Source organism: the organism of the source record quoted next, unplaced genomic scaffold (assembly GCF_019419815.1).
Source record: "Pyrus x bretschneideri cultivar Hongxiangsu unplaced genomic scaffold, Pyrus_bretschneideri_v1 Contig28, whole genome shotgun sequence".
Classification (NCBI taxonomy): domain Eukaryota; kingdom Viridiplantae; phylum Streptophyta; class Magnoliopsida; order Rosales; family Rosaceae; genus Pyrus; species Pyrus x bretschneideri.
The window spans coordinates 1,584,430-1,608,979 of NW_025999590.1; the positions used below are offsets into that span (position 1 = coordinate 1,584,430).

At 35.9% G+C, this 24,550-nt stretch overlaps 2 protein-coding genes and 1 pseudogene across 2 annotated transcripts; all 3 read left to right on the forward strand.

Annotated features, from left to right (window-relative positions):
• On the forward strand, window positions 1-5,063 carry LOC125467978 (glycine dehydrogenase (decarboxylating), mitochondrial-like). Its single transcript, XM_048588322.1, has 15 exons — window positions 1-1,417; window positions 1,550-1,795; window positions 1,907-1,984; window positions 2,075-2,175; window positions 2,257-2,452; window positions 2,587-2,712; window positions 2,869-3,054; window positions 3,131-3,244; window positions 3,367-3,519; window positions 3,648-3,836; window positions 3,944-4,021; window positions 4,109-4,234; window positions 4,319-4,417; window positions 4,504-4,621; window positions 4,749-5,063. Exons 1-15 carry the CDS (start codon window positions 167-169, stop codon window positions 4,835-4,837), a joined length of 3,150 nt encoding a protein of 1,049 aa, XP_048444279.1. The 5' UTR covers window positions 1-166; the 3' UTR covers window positions 4,838-5,063.
• A 2,040-nt stretch (window positions 5,064-7,103) lies between these two features.
• On the forward strand, window positions 7,104-11,543 carry LOC125479374 (annotated as a pseudogene).
• Window positions 11,544-11,725: 182 nt separating this feature from the next.
• Window positions 11,726-22,802, forward strand: LOC125479375 (putative glycine-rich cell wall structural protein 1). The gene is made up of 4 exons (XM_048588618.1): window positions 11,726-11,841; window positions 11,908-12,039; window positions 22,467-22,584; window positions 22,713-22,802. Exons 1-4 carry the CDS (start codon window positions 11,726-11,728, stop codon window positions 22,800-22,802), a joined length of 456 nt encoding a protein of 151 aa, XP_048444575.1.
• Window positions 22,803-24,550: the final 1,748 nt, after the last annotated feature.

The following is a 24,550-nucleotide window of genomic DNA, read 5'->3' on the forward strand; positions in this document are numbered from 1 at the left end:
CCACTATTTCGCTTATCAAAAACAAACCCTCACCCACTCCAATGGAATAACAGAGCAACAAACTTTGAAAAAGAATACATATATTTTCCAAGTTTCTCACCAACCCACTCTGCATTTCCAGTTTCTGCTTTCTGGGTTTTGCAAAACGCAGTCGTTTTCAGCTTCCATGGAGCGCGCGAGGCGGCTGGCGAACCGGGCTTTCGTGAAGCGGTTGGTCTCGGATGCCAAGCAGTTCCGCCAGAACGAGAGCTCTGTTCTGAGCTCCTCCACGTCCCCTGTTCTCTACGCACCGTCGAGGTACGTCTCCTCACTCTCCCCATGCTCCTTCACGCGCTCGAGTCCCAGATCAGACTCGCTCCTCTCGAGAAACGCGTCGCACAATGCCGGGTTCCAAACCCGGTCGATTTCCGTGGACGCATTGAAAAGCAGCGACACTTTTCCCCGCCGCCATAACTCCGCCACCCCGGAGGAGCAGATTAAAATGGCGGAGTTATGCGGGTTCGATGGCCTCGACTCGCTGATCGACGCCACCGTGCCCAAATCGATTCGACTTGAATCGATGAAGTTTCCGAAATTTGATGAGGGGTTGACAGAGAGCCAAATGCTTGAACACATGAAGAATTTGGCCTCAAAAAACCAGATTTTCAAGAGTTTTATTGGGATGGGATATTACAACACACATGTCCCACCTGTAATTTTGAGGAATATTATGGAAAATCCAGCGTGGTACACTCAGTACACACCTTACCAGGCTGAGATTTCCCAGGGGAGGTTGGAGTCTCTGCTCAATTTCCAAACTTTGATCACTGACCTCACTGGCCTTCCCATGTCGAATGCATCACTGCTCGATGAGGGAACCGCAGCTGCGGAGGCAATGGCGATGTGTAACAACATCCAAAAGGGAAAGAAGAAGAGTTTCGTCATTGCCAACAACTGCCACCCCCAGACCATTGATATTTGCAAGACTAGAGCTGATGGTTTCGATCTTAAGGTTGTTACCGCGGATCTGAAGGATGTTGATTACAGTTCCGGTGATGTTTGTGGTGTTCTTGTTCAGTATCCGGGGACTGAGGGCGAGGTTTTGGACTACGGGGAGTTTATTAAGAATGCTCATGCCAATGGGGTTAAGGTTGTGATGGCAACTGATCTGTTAGCGTTGACAGTGTTGAAGCCGCCTGGTGAGTTTGGGGCGGATATTGTTGTTGGTTCTGCGCAGAGGTTTGGTGTTCCGATGGGGTATGGAGGTCCTCATGCGGCCTTCCTGGCTACCTCACAAGAGTACAAGAGGATGATGCCGGGGAGAATTATTGGTGTTAGTGTTGATTCCTCGGGGAAGCCTGCGCTGCGTATGGCTATGCAGACAAGGGAGCAGCATATCAGGAGGGACAAGGCTACCAGCAACATTTGCACTGCTCAGGTACTATACTATGCTTTGTTTGATCTGTTTTATGACTTTTATTAGGGATGAACTGATGAAAGTTTGAAAATTTCTATCAAAATGATGGAATCATATATTTCAATTTGATTGGCTATGTTTTTTGTTTTATAGGCATTACTTGCAAACATGGCTGCCATGTATGCTGTATATCATGGACCCGAAGGCCTTAAAACCATTTCCCAAAGGGTTCATGGTCTTGCCGGGGCATTTGCAGTTGGATTGAAGAAACTTGGAACGGTGGAAGTTCAGAGCCTTACCTTCTTCGACACTGTGAAGGTTAAGGTTGCTGATGCACATGCAATTTCTGATGCTGCTAACAAGCTTGGATTAAATTTGAGAGTAGTAGACTCGAGCACTGTGAGTTTCTTTTTTCTGCTCTTGCATCAGTTATTTAACTAAATATTCTCTGAGGATGGATGATGGAGTGCTTTTACTTAAAAATGTTACTGAATATTAACTCCTTTTCAGATCACTGTTTCGTTTGATGAAACAACTACCTTGGAGGATGTTGACAAGCTTTTCAAAGCTTTTGCTTTGGGAAAACCTGTAAGTATTATATATCTTTACCATAAAAGATGATATTTGCAATTTATTATGAATTGCGTCCATTTAGTAAGAAATTTGTTTAATTTCCAGGTCCCTTTCACTGCTGCATCTCTTGCGCCAGAAGTTCAGCCTGCAATTCCTTCTGGGTTAACGAGGGAGACCACATTCCTTACCCATCCGATCTTCAACTCGTATGTCCCTTTCCAGATGATTGAACTCTTACTGCCTACATTTTGAAAACTAAATCGACTTAAATTCATTCTCTCCATTAGGTATCATACTGAGCATGAGTTGCTACGATACATTCATAAGTTGCAATCAAAGGATCTGTCTCTATGCCACAGTATGATTCCCTTGGGATCTTGTACCATGAAATTGAACGCAACAACTGAAATGATGCCAGTAACATGGCCTAGTTTCACCGATATTCACCCTTTTGCTCCTACAGAACAGGCTGAGGGTTATCAGGTAATTAAAAATGTTTACTTACGAATGAACTAAAACAGCTTCAAACTTTTTCCCCTGGATTTCTTTTTGTTACGTTGCTTTCCTTCATGTAAATAGAAATCTGATACTACATGCTGTAAAATAATAAATTTCAGGAAATGTTCAGAGATTTGGGTGACCTATTGTGCACCATCACTGGGTTTGACTCTTTCTCTTTGCAACCCAATGCTGGAGCTGCTGGAGAGTATGCTGGGCTGATGGTTATTCGGGCATATCATTTCGTAAGAAATCCTGAGTTTTACTTCTTTTGTTTTCCCTCTTTTTAATAATTGTTACAAGCCCTTTGCTATCAAGCTCAAAATAAGCACTTGACATTAAGGTATTTGAGCTAAAGGTTTATCCTTGTAACTAAACCATTCACCGGTTACCCACTGTAGGCAAGAGGGGATCGCCACCGCAATGTGTGTATCATTCCTGTCTCAGCACATGGTACTAATCCTGCAAGTGCTGCAATGTGTGGAATGAAGATTGTAACTATTGGAACTGATGCCAAGGGAAACATCAACATTGAAGAGCTGAAGAAGGCTGCTGAAGCAAACAAGGATAACCTATCAGCTTTTATGGTAATAATCCTATGTCAAAAAAGATTTATATCATTTGCAAAAGATTGGAGAGATTTGACCATATTTCAAATTGTAGGTGACATATCCTTCAACTCACGGAGTCTATGAAGAAGGTATTGATGAGATATGTAGGATAATTCATGACAACGGAGGTCAAGTATACATGGATGGGGCTAACATGAATGCACAGGTCTGTATCTTATCCTGTCCTTGCTTGATAGTTATGTCCTTAAATTCAAATAGTTTCTGCGTGCAAGTTGTTTTTTCTTTTGCTGGCACGTGTTCAATCTGTTGAGCTTTTTGTTCTTGCAGGTTGGTCTGACAAGCCCAGGTTGGATTGGAGCTGACGTTTGCCATCTCAATCTCCACAAAACATTTTGCATTCCACACGGAGGTGGTGGCCCTGGCATGGGTCCTATCGGTGTGAAGAAGCACTTGGCACCCTTTTTACCATCCCATCCTGTGGTAAGTACTCTATAAGTTGAAGCTTTCAACCGATTCTGTAAACTCAGAAATAATCAATTTGGTTTACATGAGAAACAATGTAATTCCTTACATGCTGGATGTCTAAGTTTCGTGCCATTGTACTGAAGGTATCTACCGGTGGCCTTCCTGTCCCCGACAAGTCTCAGCCACTCGGAACCATCTCTGCTGCACCTTGGGGCTCTGCACTTATTTTGCCAATCTCTTATACTTACATAGCCATGATGGGGTCCAAGGGACTCACTGATGCATCAAAGATAGCAATTCTGAATGCAAACTACATGGCCAAACGCTTGGAGGTTCCACTTTGCTTATTCACTTTTGTATTGCTTTACAATCTGCGCTTATGGTTATACTCTATGTTAAATTTTCTCTGTTTGCTCATTTTGTCTGTCATTTCTTACAGAATTACTACCCCATTCTTTTCCGTGGTGTCAATGGAACTGTTGCCCATGAATTCATTGTTGATTTGAGAGGATTTAAGGTATATTCTTAACATTTGCCTTGATTTGTCCGCATTTTCCATCTCTTTCTAATTGAACTCTGCTGCTTGTTTTTTTTTTTCCCGTAGAGTACTGCTGGGATAGAGCCTGAGGACGTCGCCAAGCGTCTTATGGACTACGGTTTCCATGGACCAACAATGTCATGGCCAGTTCCTGGCACTCTCATGATTGAGCCAACAGAAAGTGAAAGCAAGGTACACCCCAACAGAAAGATTTCCTTTGATTTTTTCTCTGATGTTTTTTCTTCGAGTTCAAGTAATTATTTTTCTTGCTTGCAGGCCGAGTTAGACAGGTTTTGTGATGCTCTAATTTCCATCAGAGAAGAGATTGCTCAGATTGAGAAAGGAAAAGCCGATGTTCTCAACAATGTCCTTAAAGTAAAAGCTCTGCTCATCTCTCTCCTCCAAGACTATAAGTTACTCATTTTACATAATTATAAATGGTTTTTGAACTCCTCGTGCAGGGAGCTCCTCACCCACCATCACTGCTCATGGGAGATGCATGGACAAAGCCATATTCCCGGGAATATGCAGCCTTCCCCGCTTCCTGGCTGCGTTCTTCCAAGTTCTGGCCTACCACAGGTATGCAATTTTTCCAAAAATAAAGAAACTAGAATGGCATGAAAGTTGCCGAGTGTTTGCTATACTTCCATTTTGGTACTGTCTGATTGCTTTATTGACGATTGAATTTCGTTAACTATTGTGTCAGGACGCGTTGACAATGTGTATGGTGACCGTAACCTTGTCTGCACCCTTCAACCGGAAGCAGTGGAGGAACAAGCAGCAGCCACTGCTTAGTCTCTTCGGCTCGGTGCATTGAGCTCAACACAAAGTCTGGTCATGAATATGTTGAAATCATTATCAATTTCTTCTTACTCCCACATTGTATATAATTTCTTCAATATAGCCCTTTATATCTGGTGACATTTTCGTTTCCTATTTATGATGATGACGATTATCATTTCTAATAACATGTTGCTAATTGCAACTCAGATGTTGTAATTATTATTGCCCTTCTTCTTTAGGTTTTTTTCCCAGTTGAGCACCGTAGTGCGTCGGCCCTCTTGCACCTAAGTTTGGATCTCTTTCTTTCGCTAGATTAGTTTAATGTGATAGTCAACATCAATACGTGACATCTAGATTTTAGGAAGAGCAACAAAATCATTGTTCCCTCACTTGAATTTTAAAAAGCACATTGTAAGATCGTACGATGAGTTGATTTACTGACATTTGATTTCCGCTTGGTTGGATGTCTTATGTTTAATTAAGACGAATGCAAATATAATATATATTTGTACTAAGTTGAATAATTAAATTGGTACATTGGGAGTTGTGGTTGTTTAACATTCAGTTATAAAAGTACCTTGTAAAATCCTATCGTTTCTGTACAAAATAGCAAGAACCTCATATTGTAAATGCCAACGTAATTATTTTAATTGATGTTTTCACACACACACACACACACACACATAGATATATATATATAGGATCAGACATGATAAAAAGGGAAATTGCAAGAAAGTAAATGCAGAAATGGAAAAAAAATTAAAGTAAATTCATATCTTCATTCCTTGTTTCTCTAGATCAGAAAAAGAATTTAAATATATTCAAAGATAGGTAGGGTTTGAAATCTAAATGAGTCTAATGGTGTTACATATGTAATGGGCTTAATAGATAACAATAACAATAGATATATAGTCCAATTGGTCTGATAGAAGCCCTATAACTTAGAGTCACATCAATATATATGCTTTCTAAACGTTAATCTAACTTGAATGTGCACATCTGAATCAATAACTAATAGGGGTCTTTTGATATGGGTCCAATTTTATAAGCCTGTTTTGAATGGAATCCACTTATATTACATAAGCATAAGTGGGGGCTAGTAAGTACAACAATCATCCATGTCAGCAATTAAAATGCACATAATTTACCAACAAAATTACAACAAGTGCCATTAGAGCCCTTTATCAGGTCTCTTGCAGATTTGTCTCTCTGTTTATTCAAAAACCTTATCCTCCCATCTTTCAAATTGGTTTGCGTCCGTATCCAGCGGAAACCTTGAAACAAATCTCCTAAATCCGTATGAAGCTATGAAAGCTATAAAATTTCTCCCAGTATATGATGAAAACAGAATAGGCGAAGATCTGGTTCTGGCCTCCCGGTATACTTGGAGAACAGGTACTTTAAAAATTTTCGAAGTATGCATTGGATCTGTTTTCTTTGATACCTGTTTTCCCCCTGAAGTATACCTATAGAGCACATCTCACCATATTTTTCCCCCCTGAAGTATGCATTGGATCAGTTTTCCTTTCTATTTAGGTAGTTTAAGGACTTTCAAATCTATAGGTATACCTGTAGAACAGGTATTGTATATTCTCGGACGATTATCAGATTGCACTACATGGTCATATGGTTTTGCTTTTCTAATATTTTGGTTTTTGTGATTTGGGCTTTGTTTTTGCAGTGTTCGTTATCTGGATAACAGGTATTACACTCCCTCGATTTCAATACCAGTATTTGATAACAGTTGCTACCCTATCTTTGCTCTAAATTTCTTTTTTTTTTTTTTTCACTTCAATTGTTCGAGATTTAGAGTTTGACGACGGGTATGAATTGGTGGGCAGTGTTTACGCGTTAGTGAAGGCTTGCACTAGTTTGAAATCAATTAAGTGGGTTAAGAGGGTTTACCATTACATTATTAGTAATGGCCTGTGATACCTAGATTACAGGTATTGCAGTTCATCTTTAATAATTGGTGTTTTAGTCATTGGAACTTCAATACTAACCTGGGTAGTTTAAATTGATACGTCGTTTACTTTGTGGAGTTACTTTTAGAATAATTAGTTGAAATTGTTAAATTAGTCTCTTTTTAACATTACTTATATAAATATGATATGTAGTTTGGCTTGATATGTTATCATTTGGGCGTTATTTAGTATGTTTTGGAATAATCATGTTATAGTAGACTTCGTATTACTTGTAGCTGAAGATGTTTTGCATGGAGAGAAAAAAAAAGATAAGCCTGGAGTACAGGTCTGACCTTTTGAAGTTTCGTCGCGTTATGGAAGAAATGAGACTTAGTGTGACAAATGCGCATCTTGAGTTAATGAATCGTACACCGTTCGGGAGGTTGTTCGAAGCGTACCATGAGAATTTGATCATTGATGGTGTTTGCAAGAAATGTGATGCGAATATTGTGTCCATATTGAAGTGCTACGACCCAGTACAAAAAGCATTTGTTTTTGGTGGAATAACTGCAACAATAACTGCCAAAGATATATCTGAGATTTTTGGGTTGCCTGATGAAGGGGAAGAGATTAACCTGAATAGTAGGAAAAGAAAAGGTGCATTTACAGGTTTTTATGAGAGATGTCTTGCAGACGTGAAAAATATAAGTAAGAAGATATTGGAAGAAAGGATTTTGAGAGTGGTTAAGTTGCCCAAAATCAAGAAAATGAGGAATAATGCTGAAACACCTCCAATCACAATGAATTTCTTCCTTTTGCTATCATCAGGCGACTCGAAATCTATAATAAGTGACAAGGATAGTGACAATAAGAGAACAATAAATTTCTACGGGAAATTAAAGAGTACACTATTCAAAGAGGCATAACATCAAACACCTTCTGTGCATTGGTTTTTTTTTTTTAAATAAATGAGAAGCATATCAATGAGAGATGATAGAAAGGTCTTAGGGGGATTCTGACTGTGGAGTTGCTGTGATGTATATTGCACAACAAAAAGCTGATGGAGAATTAGTCGAAGGTGTCTTTTCGGCAGAGGCGATGAAGAATTAGTTGAAGGTGTCCATCCGAATTCATTGTCTACTAGATAAGTTTAAGCCTTCCTTAAATATAGATTGATAAGAAATTCAAATTCAAAAATTGTTATCAAAAAATCTGGAAGAAAGATAAAAGACCACTAAACAATGAATTTGAATTCTGATAAAAATTTAAAACGTGGGTAATATATGGAGAACGTGCCAAATCTATAAGAGGGTAAAATAGTAATAACAATGCAAAAAAAATCAACCTAATCAGAAAAATTGCTGACATGGAATCCTAATCATTGGAGCTAAGTCAAAAATAACTAAAAATTGGACTAATTCTAATATTGGGCTATAAAATTGGACCTATTTCAAGTTTCCCCAAGAAAGTATTGTAAGGGTTACTCATTTGTGAGAAATTATCAAGCAAAAGGCAGGTTTTTTGCATTTGAGATAAATTGTCACTGTAATGAAGTTAAGCTGTATTTATGAAATATAATTTATGTTGGTGATATTTGATATCATGAGATATGATTGAATTACATGTCGGTTTAACCTTGACAATTATCTTTGATAAGACTTAATGTCCTTTCCCTTATACATTTTAGACCTTGCAAGTTCGGTATGTTGGAAATTTTAAGGATATTTCAAAATACAAGTGTTTATTATCATATAATTGATATAGATATTTTCCTCTTCTTAACTGCTATTCAAATCGTGTTTATATCGACTCTTTATTATAAAATTCAAGGTCTTTAACTTCTATTGGACCGTTTCATTTCAACACTCATATTGCATCCGATAATATCACTTTGTAACGTTATTGATTAGTATTGAAATTTGAGGGTTTGATTTCCTAACGTTTTCAACCTTATATATATATACTTGTTAATCTCTATTGCCAAGAATGAAAGATTACAATCATCTCCCCTTCTTTTTTCTTCTTCTTCTATCCTTTTGAACCATCATTCTTGAAAGCTTTATTATATTCTCACTTTCTCCATACTTAGGGAAAGAATCGAGTTGTTCAGCCAATCTAAGTATTATGAGTGTATGCTTACAAGGATCATAGGTTGTTGTATCCTGGAGAGTAGGGCGCCATAACCTGCTACACCGAGACATTGTTTTAGAGGGAGGAAATATACTCTTAAGGACAGTGATTACAAGACTCAACCTATAATCTTGTTCTAATCAAGGATCGACGAATAGCGTTATCTACCTATAAAAATAAGTATTTTATTGTTAGTACATCAGTTTTATCTATTTTATTCTTTCAATATGAAATAATATTTACTAATATTTATCTTATGTGATTTGTTGTAGGAGAAGCAGCATCCATATCACCAAAATTTCGAACACGGTACAACATTAATGAAGAGTAAAAGAGTAGAGATTATGTTAAAAGAGCGGCATAATATTTTTATTATTCTTGTACACTTGTAAAGTTTCAAAATTTATTGTACAATAGAGAAATTTAATTTCGTTTTATTTTCATTTTTTCGCACCGAACACGGGGTTATTTTTTTCACTGTCCTAAATTCGAGACGTAACAAGCTTTTTCATCTCCTTGCTTTTTTTATAGTCCATTTATAGAATGAGTATCCTAATGAAATACTTTAGAGTGGGAGCTCCCATATCAAATATCTTATCTACAATGCGAGAGAGATTATATATTAAACTTAGTAAACACCAAAGCTGATCTAATAGCTTAGGATAGTTGTCTTCTCACTATACATGTGTTACAGCTATCAAGTTTTAAATTCTACAATACGCAAATCATAAATACAAAATCTACACAACATAAAAGGGAATGTTTTATTTCACCTCTCCATTTGAACAAATACTTTACAATCGTCATATTCTCATTCTCAGTACGCATGTGTTACGTCTGTTAACTTCTTAAACGCACAATAAATGCATGTTTATACATAAATACACAATAAATGCATGTTTTATTTTACACCTCCAATTCAAACAAACACTTAACACTCATCAGATTTTCAATATGCAGATCTACATGTGTTACAACGGCCAAGTTTTGAATGATATGATATGTAGATCATAAATACCAAATATGCACAACAACAAATAAAATAGCGGTGAGGACCGCTTTTCTTCTTTCTGTGTTTTGTTTCACCCCTCCATTTAAACAAATACTTTACGGTCATCGTATTCTCATTCTCAATATACATGTGTTACGTCTGTCAGCTTCTTAAACGCACAATATTTGATTCATAAATACACAATCAACACAAAAGGAAAGATGTTTATCTTCTTACAATCTTATCCCTATTTGAAGAATGAACATATAAGACGGAGTGAAGTCCACTTGCATAAGGCAAATGCCATTGTTGGTCCCAAAGAGCCATAAAACACCATCATCTAGGTTGTCCAACATCTCCATATTCAATCTCATCAGACAAAATCTAACGGTCAGGATCGAGTGAACTCTATGGTAAGAAATTGTGGGACTCACACTAGAGAGAGAGTTCTTGCACTTGACTTGGGGGATGAGGAAAATATGAACAGACAAAAAAAATTATGCCATTGTACTCAAGGTATCTACCGGTGGCCTTCCTGCCCTCGACAAGTCTCAGCCTGTCGAAACCATCTCTGCCGCACCTTGGGCTCTGCACTTATTTTGCCAATGTCTTATACTTACATGGGCATGATGGGGTCCAGGGGACTCACCAATGCATCAAAGATATCATCATAGCTATTCTGAATGCAAACTGCATGGCCAAACGCTTGGAGGTTCCAGTTTGCTTCTTCACTCTTGATTTGCTTTACAAATTGAGCTTACGGTTATACTCTATGTTAAATTTCCTCTGTATGCTAAATTTGTCTGTCATTTCTTACAGAATTACTACCCCATTCTTTTCCGTGGTGTCAATGGAACTGTTGCCCATGAATTCACTGTTGATTTGAGAGGATTTAAGGTATATTCTTAACATATGCCTTGATTTGTCCGCTTTTTCAATCTCTTTCTAATTGAACTCTGCCGCTTCTTTTTTTCCTTGTAGAATACTGGTGGGATAGAGCCTGAGGACGTCCCCAAGCGTCTTATGGACTACGGGTTCCATGGACCAACAATGTCATGGCCAGTTCCTGGCACTCGCATGATTGAGCCAACAGAAAGTGAAAGCAAGGTACACCCCAACAGAAAGATTTCATTTAATTTCTTTCTCTGATGTTTTTCTTCGAGCTAAAGTATGTTAGTTTTTCTTGCTTGCGACAGGTTTTGTGATGCTCTAATTTCCATCAGAGAAGAGATTGCTCAGACTGAGAAAGGAAAAGCTGATATTCTCAACAATGTCCTTAAAGTAAAAGTTCTGTTCATCTCTCTCCTCCAAGAACTATCAGATACTCATTTTACATAAAAATGGTTTTTGAACTCCAGCAGAAAGCTCCTCACCCGCCATCACTGCTCATGGGAGATGCATGGACAAAGCCATATTCCCGGGAATATGCAGCCTTCCCCGCTTCCTTGCTCCGTTCTTCAAAGTTCTGGCCTACTACAGGTATGCAATTTACACCAAAGATAAACTACAATGGCATGGAAGTTGCTAAGTGTTTGCTATACTTTCATTTTGGTGCTATCTGATTGCTTTTATTGACGATTGAATTTCGTTGACTATTGTATCAGGACGCGTTGACAATGTGTATGGTGACCGTAACCTCATCTGCACCCTTCAACCGGAGGCAGTGGAGGAACAAGCAGTAGCCACTGCTTAAGGCAGTTTGGGATTGTTGTGCTTTTCTAAAAAACTGCTTCTGCTGTGCTTTAAGAATAATCAACTGTAAAATAAAGCTGATGAGCATTTGGTTAATTGAATTTTAAAAGTGTTGTGAGTATGAAAAGCAGTGGAAAAGCGTTTGGTAAAATTTAATGTAAAAGTGTGATATAATTGTAAACAATGACAAATGGACATAATAGTAGGAGTGGGGGCAACAACAACAGTGATGGTAATGGTGGTGGTGGTTGCGGTGGAGGTGGTGGTGGTGCTAATGATGTGTTGGTTGGGGTGGAAATGTAACAATGGTGGTAGGATGGTGGCAATGGTGGCGGTTGCCGTTATGGTGGTGTCGGCGGTGGCAGCAATGATAGTGCTAATGGTAGTTGTGGTTGTGGTGGCAATGGTGGCGGTTGCGGTAATGGTGGTGGCAATGATGGTTGTGATGACAGTGGTGAAGGTTGTGGTTATGGCGGTGGTGGTGACAAGGGTGTAAGGTTAGCATTTGTAGTGGTAGGTGATAACGTTTACCCTATTCTCTAAGGGATAGAATGTGTGTAGAAGGTTAAACAATGTCATTTAAAAAAATTAATGAAGGTTTACAACAATTGAAAATAATTATTAAAGAACCAACTCTGCTTTTTATTAAAATAGCTTTTAAAAGCAACCTACATGCTGCTTTTAAAAGATGTTGTCTGGAATCCATTGCTTTTAAAATAAGAATGATATTTTAATTTTACCGAACACTTTTTTACTGCTTAACTTTAAAGTTAAGCAGTTTTTAATGAAAAAAAACAATACCAAACGAGACCTTAGCCTCCTCAGCTCGGTGCATGGAGCTCAACACAAAGTCTGGTCATGGATATGTGTTAAGAAATCATTATAATTTCTTCTTCTTACTCCCCACATTGTATATAATTTCTTCAATACAGCCCTTTATATCTGGTGACATTTTCATTTCCTATTTATGGTGATGACGATTATCTTTTCTAATAACATGTGTTGCTAATTGCAACTCAGATGTTCTATTATTATTGCCCTTCTTCAGTAGGTTTTTTCCCCAGTTGATCACCGCAGTGCACCGATCCTCTTGTACCTAAGTTTGAATCTCTTTCCTACATTGTATTAATTAAGTAGCCTTCTTGTCAAAAATGTATTTGAAAAAAAAAAAAAAATCTAATGTAATATATCCTCACTGCCAAACGAATGAGTTTGAGAAGGTGACCTTTAATGTCACAGTCAATGTCAATATGTGACATCTAGATTTTAGGAAGAATTACAACATCATTGTTCCCTCACTTGAACTTTAAAAATCACATTGCAAGACCTTACGATGAGTTGATCTAATGACATTTCATCTCCACTTACTTGGATGTCTCTGACGAATGCAAATACGATATATATTTGTATTGAGGTTAATACTAAGATGTGGCTCATTGTGACTTGTTGTGGTTGTTTAATGTTTGGTTATTAAAATACTTCGTAAAATCCTATCATACAAAAAAAAAAAAAAGTAAGAAAAACACAAGCGATGGAAGAAGGTAGACCTGGCAATTTATTACACGACCCGTTAACACGACACGTAAACGACACGAAAATAACGGGTTTCGGATCAACACGATAACTAATCGGGTCATTATCGGGTCACACGATAATAACCCGTTAATAACGGGTCCTTAACAGGTTTACACGAAAGTGACACGCGGGTAACCTGTTTCGACACGATAAGAAAAATGCTATTTTGATGATTTTAATTTTTTAAACTACTAAAAAAAACTTACTATAAAATGCAATAGATATAATGAATATGTATGTATTGTTTATTAATTATTATTCTATATAAATTTTAAAATTTAAGTTTTATTTATTTATTTATTTATTTTTATAGTATATTATAGGCAAGGATTGAGATTAAAAATCATAAAACAAATTAAAAATAAAAATATCAAGTAATTTAAAAATACCAAAAACATAAAAAAATTATAATACTTAATTTCCCGCCTAATATTTCAAGAGTTTCATCCATTTCCCACCTAATGTTTGGGAAATTTGGCAACCTATATCCATCCATTTCCCGCCTAATGTTTAACCCAAAGAAAAAAAATAACCAGCTTTTTTTTTTTATCTCTTATAACATTTTAACTTGAATAAAAATAAAATACGTAATAAAAAACATAAATGTAATTTTATTATTAAATATCATCACATACTAATTGAAACATAGTCTAATTAACACTTAAAATATATAAATAATTAATATATTTATTCCAAGTCATCAAAACGATAAGATTCACTAACGCTTAAAGTTTATTTATACTTTCATTAAGTATAACATCAATGCATATCCCATCAAAATGATGAAAGTATGAATAAACTCTTAAGTGTTAGTGAATTTATCGTTTTGACGGGATACGTATCCTACAAAACTAATTTCAACAATCCAACCGTCAAACTTGTTTATACATACTTCGAGATCGCATACTCCAAAAATTGCAAAAAACAAACATTGAGAGATGAAGTAATGAGACAAAACTTTTCAACGGTTATAAACGAAAAAATCACGATTTAACGGTTATTTTAACTCTGATTTTGATGATTTTGTACAGCTACACTCCTTGACCTTATATGAATACAATGAATGAATTCGATCTTCAATTTAAAATATTTACACTAGTGGATACCACAAATCTTATGTTATACTTAATGAAAGTATAAATAAGCTCTTAAGTATTAGTTAATGTATCGTTTTGATAGGATACGCATCCTATGAAACTAATTTCAATGATCCAACTGTCAAACTTGTTTATACATGTTTCGAGATCGCATACACCAAAAATTGCAAAAAACAAACATTTAGAGATCAAGTAATGAGACAAAACGTTTCGACAGTTATAAATGAAAAATTACGATTTAACGATTATTTTAACTTTGATTTTGATGATTTTTTACAGCTACACTCCTTGATATTATATAAATACAATGAATAAATTCGATCTTCAAGTTAAAATATTTACACTAGTGGATACCACAAAATCTTATGTTATACTTGATGAAAGTATAAATAAACTTTTAAGTGTTAGTGAATCTATTGTTTTGATGGGATACACACCTTAGAAACTAATTTCAACGATCCAACCGTCAAACTTGTTTATATATGCTTCAAGATCGCATACGCCAAAAATTGCAAAAAACAAACATTCAGAGATCAAGTAATAAATCAAAACTTTTCGACGGTTATAAACGAAAAATCACGATTTAACAGTTATTTTAACTCCGATTTTGATTATTTTTTACAGCTACACTCCTTGACCCTAAACAAATACAATGAATGAATTCGATCTTCTATTTAAAATATTTACACTAGTGGATACCACAAAATCTTATGTTATACTTGATGAAAGTATAAATAAACTCTTAAGTGTTAGTGAATCTATCGTTTTGATGTGATACGCATCCTACGAAACTAATTTCAACGATCCAACCGTCAAACTTGTTTATATATGCTTCGAGATCGCATATGCCAAAAATTGCAAAAAACAAACATTCAAAGATCAAGTAATGAGACAAAACTTTTCGACGGTTATAAACGAAAAATCACGATTTAACGGTTATTATAACTCCGATTTTGATGATTTTTTACAGCTACACTCCTTGACCCTAAATGAATACAATGAATGAATTCGATCTTCAATTTAAAATATTTACACTAGTGGATACCACAAAATCTTATGTTATACTTGACGAAAGTATAAATAAACTCTTAGGTGTTAGTAAATCTATCGTTTTGATGGGATACACATCCTACGAAACTAATTTCAACGATCTAACCATCAAACTTGTTTATATATGCTTCAAGATCGCATACGCCAAAAATTGCAAAAAAAAAAAACATTCAGAGATCAAGTAATAAGACAAAACTTTTCGACGGTTATACATGAAAAATCACAATTTAACGGTTATTTTAACTCCGATTTTGATGTTTTTTTACAGATACACTCCTTGACCCTAAACAAATACAATGAATGAATTCGATCTTCAATTTAAAATATTTACACTAGTGGATGAAAGTATAAATAAACTCTTAAGTGTTAGTGAATTTATCGTTTTGATGTGATACGCATCCTACGAAACTAATTTCAACGATCCAACCGTCAAATTTGTTTATATATGCTTCGAGATCGCATACGCCAAAAATTGCAAAAAACAAACATTCAGAGATCAAGTAATGAGACAAAACTTTTCGAAGGTTATAAACGAAAAATCACGATTTAACGGTTATTGTAACTCCGATTTTGATGATTTTTTACAGCTACACTCCTTGTCCCTAAATGAATACAATGAATGAATTCGATCTTCAATTTAAAATATTTACACTAGTGGATACCACAAAATCTTATGTTATACTTGATGAAAGTATAAATAAACTCTTTAAGTGTTAGTGAATCTATCGTTTTGATGGGATACACATCCTACGAAACTAATTTCAACGATCTAACCATCAAACTTGTTTATATATGCTTCAAGATCGCATACGCCAAAAATTGCAAAAAAAAAAAACATTCAGAGATCAAGTAATAAGACAAAACTTTTCGACGGTTATACATGAAAAATCACGATTTAACGGTTATTTTAACTCCGATTTTGATGTTTTTTTACAGATACACTCCTTGACCCTAAACAAATACAATGAATGAATTCGATCTTCAATTTAAAATATTTACACTAGTGGATGAAAGTATAAATAAACTCTTAAGTGTTAGTGAATTTATCGTTTTGATGTGATACGCATCCTACGAAACTAATTTCAACGATCCAACCGTCAAATTTGTTTATATATGCTTCGAGATCGCATACGCCAAAAATTGCAAAAAACAAACATTCAGAGATCAAGTAATGAGACAAAACTTTTCGATGGTTATAAACGAAAAATCACGATTTAACGGTTATTGTAACTCCGATTTTGATGATTTTTTACAGCTACACTCCTTGACCCTAAATGAATACAATGAATGAATTCGATCTTCAATTTAAAATATTTACATTAGTGGATACCACAAAATCTTATGTTATACTTGATGAAAGTACAAATAAACTCTTTAGTGTTAGTGAATCTATCGTTTTGATGGGATACGCATCCTACGAAACTAATTTCAACGATCCAACCGTCAAACTTGTTTATATATGCTTCGAGATCGCATACGCCAAAAATTGCAAAAAAACAAACATTCAAAGATCAAGTAATGAGACAAAACTTTTCGACGGTTATAAACGAAAAATTACGATTTAACGGTTATTTTGACTCCGATTTTGATGATTTTTTACAGCTACACTCATTGACCCTATATGAATACAATGAATGAATTCGATCTTCAATTTAAAATATTTACACTAGTGGATACTATAAAATCTTATGTTATACTTGATGAAAGTATAAATAAGTGTAGATTTTTAAAACCCTCCAAATCTCATGAACAATGTTATTTATTTGAGTGAAAAATTAATAATAATAAGTGTGAAAAATGTAATCACTCGTAATGAAAAGCTTTACAACTTTCATTAAGGGGTCAACTCCGAAATTTAGTATGTATATACTAATTTAATATTATGGTTTACATTTTTTTGGGTCAAATTATGTTTTTCTTTTCATTTTTATTGATTTAAAATATAATTTTCTTAACGGGTAACGGGTCGGGTCATATTACCTGATAATATTAACGGGTTGATTTCGGGTCGGGTCATATTACCCGTTTACTTTAACAGGTATTACACGACACGACCCGTTAAGCTATCGGGTATGACACGAAAACGACACGAACACGAGAAACACGACACGAATGCCAGGTCTAGAAGAAGGTATTAGCTTCAGGATTAACTCTATTATGAGTAACTTTAAAGAGAGTCTCTATTTTTTCCTCAGAAATATAAAGAACCTCAAACTGTAGATGCCAACGTAAGTATTTTACTTGATGACACACACACACACACACACACACGTACACATTGATATAACCTTTCCTGGGGGGCTGGGACTTGCTTAAAGCTGTGTAACTTATCTTGGAGTACCGGGACTTGCTCAACTTGTTGATGAACATACTTGTCTTTTCTTGAAGAATGCAAGATTCATTGTTTGTACTTCTCCTTGACTAAACGAAAGAAAACAAACTACGATTTTCTGAAAGCTAGGGTTTAGTGAGAACTGGAAAGAGAAGAAACTGGAAGGTAAGAATTGAGAAAATAAGAAAGTCTAGCAGTGTCTATATATAATCAGTAAAAGAGGCAAGGGTGTCCAAATACTGTCCGAAAGGGTTTCCAAGTTGGTCCAGAAAATCATAATATTCGGGACAAAATGATAAATAAAAAAGAATATTGGTTTTTAGGAGTCTTTGATCTCTTGGTTGCTTAGCGACCAAGGATTCATAGTCATTCAGGTTTAAATTTGATATTAAGGGTTGAGATTAAAACACTAAAAACACATCTAAATCCAAGGGTGGATGACCATTCATTCCTTGGTCACTATAGATAAGTATGTGGATGAAACTAGTTATGAACTCTCACTTGGGGAGAGTTTATATCTTAGGTTTCCTAGTGGGCGTGGATTTCAATTTCTTGTAGGAATTTCAGGTACAGTTTGGTGTCCGTCTGATTACTTTTAGTGACGGTCGAATTTCATCAACTATATTGTATCTGGACGTGCGTGTTGACAATGAGTGTGGGACGGCAACCTCATTTGCACCCTTCAAATGAAGGCGCGGTACATTTGAATCAAACTTGAATACGGTACATTTTGAATCAATAACTAATAAACCTCGAATACAAAAATTGATTCAGAGTACAAAAGAATGAACAAATAATCAATATTAATCAAACAAGGCAGTGGCGTGCATCCAATCTACTACTTTTTGAAGATCTTGAGCAACTGATAGAAGGTGGTGGTCGTACATGCAAGCTCAATTGGCCCATCAATCTTTGCGTCGAACACATTCGGCTGCGACTCCTCGATGAGTTGTTGGAGAGTTGGATCATGGAGATACTTCAAAGGAATCTGATATAGCTTTCGTTCTTGTCCAACGTACACATTGATATAACCTTTCTTGGGAGGCTGGGACTTGCTTAAAGCTGTGTAACTTTTCTTGGAGTATTGGGACTTGCTCAACTTCTTGATGAACATACTTGTCTTTTCTTGAAGAATGTTTGCAAGGCTCATTGTTTGTACTTCTCCTTGACTAAACGAAAGAAGCAAAACTAGGGTTTTCTGAAAGCTAGGGTTTAGTTGGAAACAGAAGTAACTGGAATGTTATAGACGAGAGGAAAAAAACTAGGGTTTTCTGAAAGCTAGAGCAAGTTGGACGTGAAGATATTGAGAATTAGAGAAGAAATTGGAAGGTAAGAATTGAGAAACTAAGAAAGTCTAGCAGTGTATATATAATGAGTAAAGCGGCAAGGGTTTCCAAATACTAGTCTGCAAGGGTTTCCAAGTTGGTCCAAAAAACCATAATATTCGGAACAAAATTATAAATAAGAAAACAATATTATTGGAGTCTTGATTTTGTGTTACTTGGGGACCAAGAATTCATAGTCATTTACCTTTGGATTTGATATTAAGGGTTAGGATTAAAATAATAAAAACACATCCAAATTCAAAGATGGATGATCATTCTTTCCTTGATCACTAGTAAAAAACGTGGATGAGACTATGAACTCTCAATAGTGGAGACCAAGTTTATGTCTTAGGTTTTTTTAATGAGCGTAGATTTCAATTTCTTGGAGGAGTTTTGTGAAGATTGAAGCAGTAGCTTCAATGGAGATGATCAAAAAAACCAAACTGTAGAGAGAGAGAGAGAGAGAGAAAGACTGAGAGTTGAGAGAAGTTTTCTTTGTATTTCTTGAGAGACAAGTTATCTTCTTACACCTTAGCTATATGTATTAGCCTAATTACATAGCTTGTAGCATAAGCTACGATATGGATAATATTCTAACAATCTAACCTTAGCACCAAATTCTGACAGCCTTGTAACTTCCCTTGGATCTTGTGACATTTGTCATCATCTAGACCCTTGAATTCCTTTCACTTGAATTCTCATCTTTGTACTTGTTGTCTTTACTTAAATCCTCATCTTTGTGTTTGTCTACACTCTTACAAGTTTCAGGTACAGTGTGGTATTCTTCTGATTACTACCCTTAGGCGGTGGAGGAACAAGCGGCAGCCACCTCTTAAGTCTTTAGCTCGGATTGAGAAAGGAAAAGCCGACATTTACAACAATGTTCTGAATGTTGTAGAACCTGAATACATGTTATATAACAAATCTCGAACACAAAAATTAATTGAAAATACTAAATAATAAACAAATAATTGATGGTAATCAACGAAGGCAAGGCTGTGCGACGTATGCGTGCATGCAATCTACTACTCCTTGAAGATCTTGAACAAACTGATCGAAGGTGTGTTGGTCGTACATGCAGGCTCAATTGACCCGTCAATCTTTGCATCGAACACATCCGGTTGCGACTTCTTGATGGGTTGTTGGAGAGTTGGATCCAAGAGATATACTTCGAAGGAACTTGAAATCGCTTCCGTTTGCTACAAGAAAAGTGAGCAACACTAAAGAAAGTATTGTAACTGTTACTCATTAATTTGTGAGAAAAGCAAAAGGCAGGTTTTTAGCATTTGAGATAAATTGTCACTGTAATGAAGTTAAGCTATATTTATGAAATATAATTTATATTGGTGATATTTGATATCATGAGATATAGTTGAATTATGTGTTGTCTGATAGTCTTGACAATATAATACTTATGTCCCTCCCCTTATCAATTTTAGACCTTACAGGTTTGGTACAAAATTAATGAAGGGTAGAAGAGTGGAGATTGTGTCAGAAGAGCGCATAATATTTTTATTATTCTTGTACATTTGTAAAGTTTGGAGATTTATTTGTACAATATAAGTTTATTTTCTTCTTTTTTTCATTTTTTCGCACCGAACACGGGTTTAATTTTTTCACCGTCCTAAATTTGAGACGCAACAAGCTTTTTCGTCTCCTTGCCCTTTTTTAATAGTCGTAATAAAATTATATCAAACTTGTAATCCTTGTGAGTTGTGAGGGTGCAATACTTTGCTTAATTGGACCCTCTAAACCTTATTTGTAATGAAAAATAAAACCACAAAATGAGTAGACGGATGGTAATATGGACTATTTATAGAATGAGTATCTTAATAAGGTCACTAATCACAGAGTGGGAGCTACCATATCAAATATCTTGTCTACAATGTGAGAGAGGTTACTTATTAAACTTAAGTAAACACTAATGCTGATCTAATAGCTTAGAATAGTTGTCTACTAATCATAAATACAAAATCTACACAAAATAAAAAGGAACGTTTTATTTCACCTCTCCATTTGAACAAATACTTTACAGTCATCGTATTCTCATTCTCACTTCTCAGTACACATGTGTTACGTCTATTAGCTTCTTAAATGCACAATATCTTATTCATAAATACACAATAAATGCACGTTTTATTTTACACCTCCAATTCCAACAAACACTTTACACTCGTCGTATTTTCAAGATGCAGATCTGCATACGTTACAGCTATCAAGTTTTGAATTATATGATATTCAGATCATAAATACCGAATTTGCACAACAAGAAAAAAAAAGCAGTGAGTCACACTTTTTTTCTTTCTATGTTTTGTTTCACCCCTCCATTTAAACAAATACTTTACAGTTGTTGTAGTCTCATTCTCAATACACATGTGTTACGTCTGTCAGCTTCTTAAACACACAATATATGATTTATAAATACACAATCAACACAAAAGGAAAGATGTTTATCTTTTTACTATCTTACCACTATTTGAAGAATGAACGTATAAGATGGAGTGAAGTCCACTTGCATAAGGCAAATGCCATTTTTGGTCCCAAAGAGCCATAAAACACCACCATCATCATCACAATCCCAACCGTTGAATGTCCAACACCTCCACATTCAATCTCATCACACCAAATCAACGGTCAGGTTCGAGTGAAGTCCTTGGTAAGAAATTGTGGGGCTCACACTAGAGGGAGAGTTCTTGCACTTGACTTGGGGATGAAGAAAATATAAACAAACAAAAAAAATTGTGCCATTGTACTCAAGGTATCTACCGGCCGGTGGCCTTCCTGCCCTCGACATGTCTCAGCCACTCGGAACCATCTCTGCTGCACCTTGGGGCTCTGCACTTGTTTTGCCAATCTCTTACACTTACATAGCCATGATGGGGTCCAAGACTCCAAGGGACTCAACAATGCATCAAAGATAGCAATTCTGAATGAAAACTGCATGGCCAAACGCTTGGAGGTTCCACTTTGCTCCTACACTCTTGTTTTGCTTTACAAATTGAGCTTACGGTTATACTCTATGTTAAATTTCCTCTTTTTGCTAAATTTTTCCGTCATTTCTTACAGAATTACTACACCATTCTTTGCCGTGGTGTCAATGGAACTGTTGCCCATGAATTCATTGTTGACTTTATTAACTTCGTGTCATTATATCTTCATGTATATCACCTTGTTCCACATGATTATCATTCCCATCTGAATTCTAGAGCATATGAAAAGTATCGTTAGTGCCAACATCAATCAGATTTTGCATAGTTTCCAAAACTCTATCGAAATCATGACACCCTTCCTCTGCCACTAACATGAGCTTCACAAAGAACTACCTTCTATACAGTTGTGACACACCCTCATGCTGGTTATAGCAATTTCTTGCAGGATTACTCTTCGTGTGATTTACCGTCAACAATTTCATTTAACAATGGCTTCGTGCCCACAATGAAAAACTACAATGTCCTTAAAGTAAAAGCTCTGCTCATCTCTCTCCTCCAAGACTATAAGTTACTCATTTTACATAATTATAAATGGTTTTTGAACTCCTCCTGCAGGGAGCTCCTCACCTGCCATCACTGCTCATGGGAGATGCATGGACAAAACCATATTCCTGGGAATATGCAGCCTTCCCCGCTTCCTGGCTCCGTCCTTCCAAGTTCTGGCCTACTGCAGGTATGCAATTGACACCAAAAATAAAGAAACTACAATGGCATGGAAGTTGCTAAGTGTTTGCTATACTTTCATTTTGGTACTGCCTGATGCTTTTATTAACGATTGAATTTCGTTAACTACTATATCAGGACGCGTTGACAATGTGTACGGTGACCGTAACCTCATCTGCACCCTTCAACCGGAGGGTAGTGGAGGAACAAGCAGCAGCCACTGCTTAGTCTCTTCGGCTCGGTGCATTGAGCTCAACACAATCTGGTTATGGATATGTTATGAAATCATCATCAATTTCTTCTTCTCACTCCCACATTGCATATAATTTCTTCAATACAGTCATTTATATCTGGTGACATTTTCATTTCCAATTTATGATGATGACGATTTTCTTTTCTGGTAAGTACAAGTGTTGCTAATTGCAACTTAGATGTTGTAATTATTATTGCCCTTCTTCATTAGGTTATTTCCCCATTGAGCACCACAATGCGTTGGCCCTATTGCACTTAAGTTTAAATCTCTTTCTTATGTTAGATTAGTTTAGGCATCCTTTTGCTAAAAACATATTTGAAAAAAAAAAAAAAACCATGTATATTATTTTGCCTCACTGTCAAAAGAATGAGTTTGAAAAGCTGACCCTTAATGTGACAGTCAATGTCAATACGTGATAGCTAGGAAGAACAACAAAATCATTGTTCCCTCGCTTGAATTTTAAAGAGCACATTGCAAGAGCGTACGATTTGTTGATCTAATGACATTCTGTCTCCGTTGGGTTGGATGTCTTATGTTTAATTCAAACGAATGCAAATTGTATCGTTTTTATATAAAATAGTAAAAAAAACACATGCGATGTAAGAAGCTATTAGTTTCAGGATTAACTGTACTGTGAGTAACTTTAAAATAATCTCAATTTCTTCCTCAGAAAAATAAAGAACCTCAAATTGGAGATGTATGCTTTTTGAACGATAAACTAAGTTAAATATGGTACATATGAATCAATAACTAATAAACCTCGAATACAAAAATTAATTCAAAGTGCAAAAGAACGAACGAATAATCAATATTAATCAAACAAGGTAGTGCGTGCATGCAATCTACTACTTTCTGAAGATCTTGAGCAACTCATCGAAGGTGTGGAGAGTTACTTCAAAGCAATAGATACTTCAATAGATACTTCAAAGCAATTTGATATGGCTTTCGTTCTTGTCCAACGTACACATTGATATAACCTTTCTTGGGGGGCTGGTACTTGCTTAAAGCTGTGTAACTTTTCCCGGAGTATTGGGACTTGCTCAACTTCTTGATGAACCGACTCGTCTTTTCTTGAAGAGTGCTTGCAAGTTTCATTATTTGTACTTCTCCTTGACTAAACTAAAGGAAAAACAAACTAGGGTTTAGTGAGAACTGGAAAGAGAAGAAACTGGAAGGTAAGGATTAGAGAGACGAGAAAAAAACTAGGGTTTTCTGAAAGCTAGAGCTAGTTGGACGTGAAGAAATTGAGAGTTTCGAAGAGAAGAAATTGGCAGGTAAGAATTGAGAAGCTAAGAAAGTGTCTATATATAATCAGTGAAAGCGGCAAGGGTTTCCAAATACTAATCTGCAAGGGTTTCCAAGTTGGTCCAAAAAATCATAATCTTCGGAACAAAATGATAAATAAAAAACAATATTGATTGTACGAGTCTAGATGTCTTAGTTACTAATTGGGGACCAAGATTCATAGTCATTCACCTTTGAATATGATACCAAGGGTTGAGATTAAAACACTAAAAACACATCCAAATTTAAGAGTGGATGACCATTCATTCCTTAGTCGCTAGGTAAAAAAATGTGGAACTCTCAGTTGTAGGAGATCGAGTTTATATCTTAGGTTTTCTAGTAGGCGTGGATTTCAATTTCTTGGAGGAGTTTCAGGTACAGTTTGGTATTCGTCTGATTACTTCTAGTGACGATTGAAATTCGTTTCCTTTACTGTATA

Coding starts and splice junctions, on each gene's coding strand:
- LOC125467978 (XM_048588322.1), top strand. CDS start 167: ATGGAGCGCGCGAGGCGGCTGGCGAACCGGGCTTTCGTGAAGCGGTTG. Junction 1,418..1,549: donor GCAACATTTGCACTGCTCAG/GTACTATACTAT, acceptor TTTGTTTTATAG/GCATTACTTGCAAACATGGC. Junction 1,985..2,074: donor CTTTTGCTTTGGGAAAACCT/GTAAGTATTATA, acceptor TTTAATTTCCAG/GTCCCTTTCACTGCTGCATC.
- LOC125479375 (XM_048588618.1), top strand. CDS start 11,726: ATGACAAATGGACATAATAGTAGGAGTGGGGGCAACAACAACAGTGAT. Junction 11,842..11,907: donor GTGTTGGTTGGGGTGGAAAT/GTAACAATGGTG, acceptor CGGCGGTGGCAG/CAATGATAGTGCTAATGGTA. Junction 22,585..22,712: donor CAAGTTCTGGCCTACTGCAG/GTATGCAATTGA, acceptor CTACTATATCAG/GACGCGTTGACAATGTGTAC.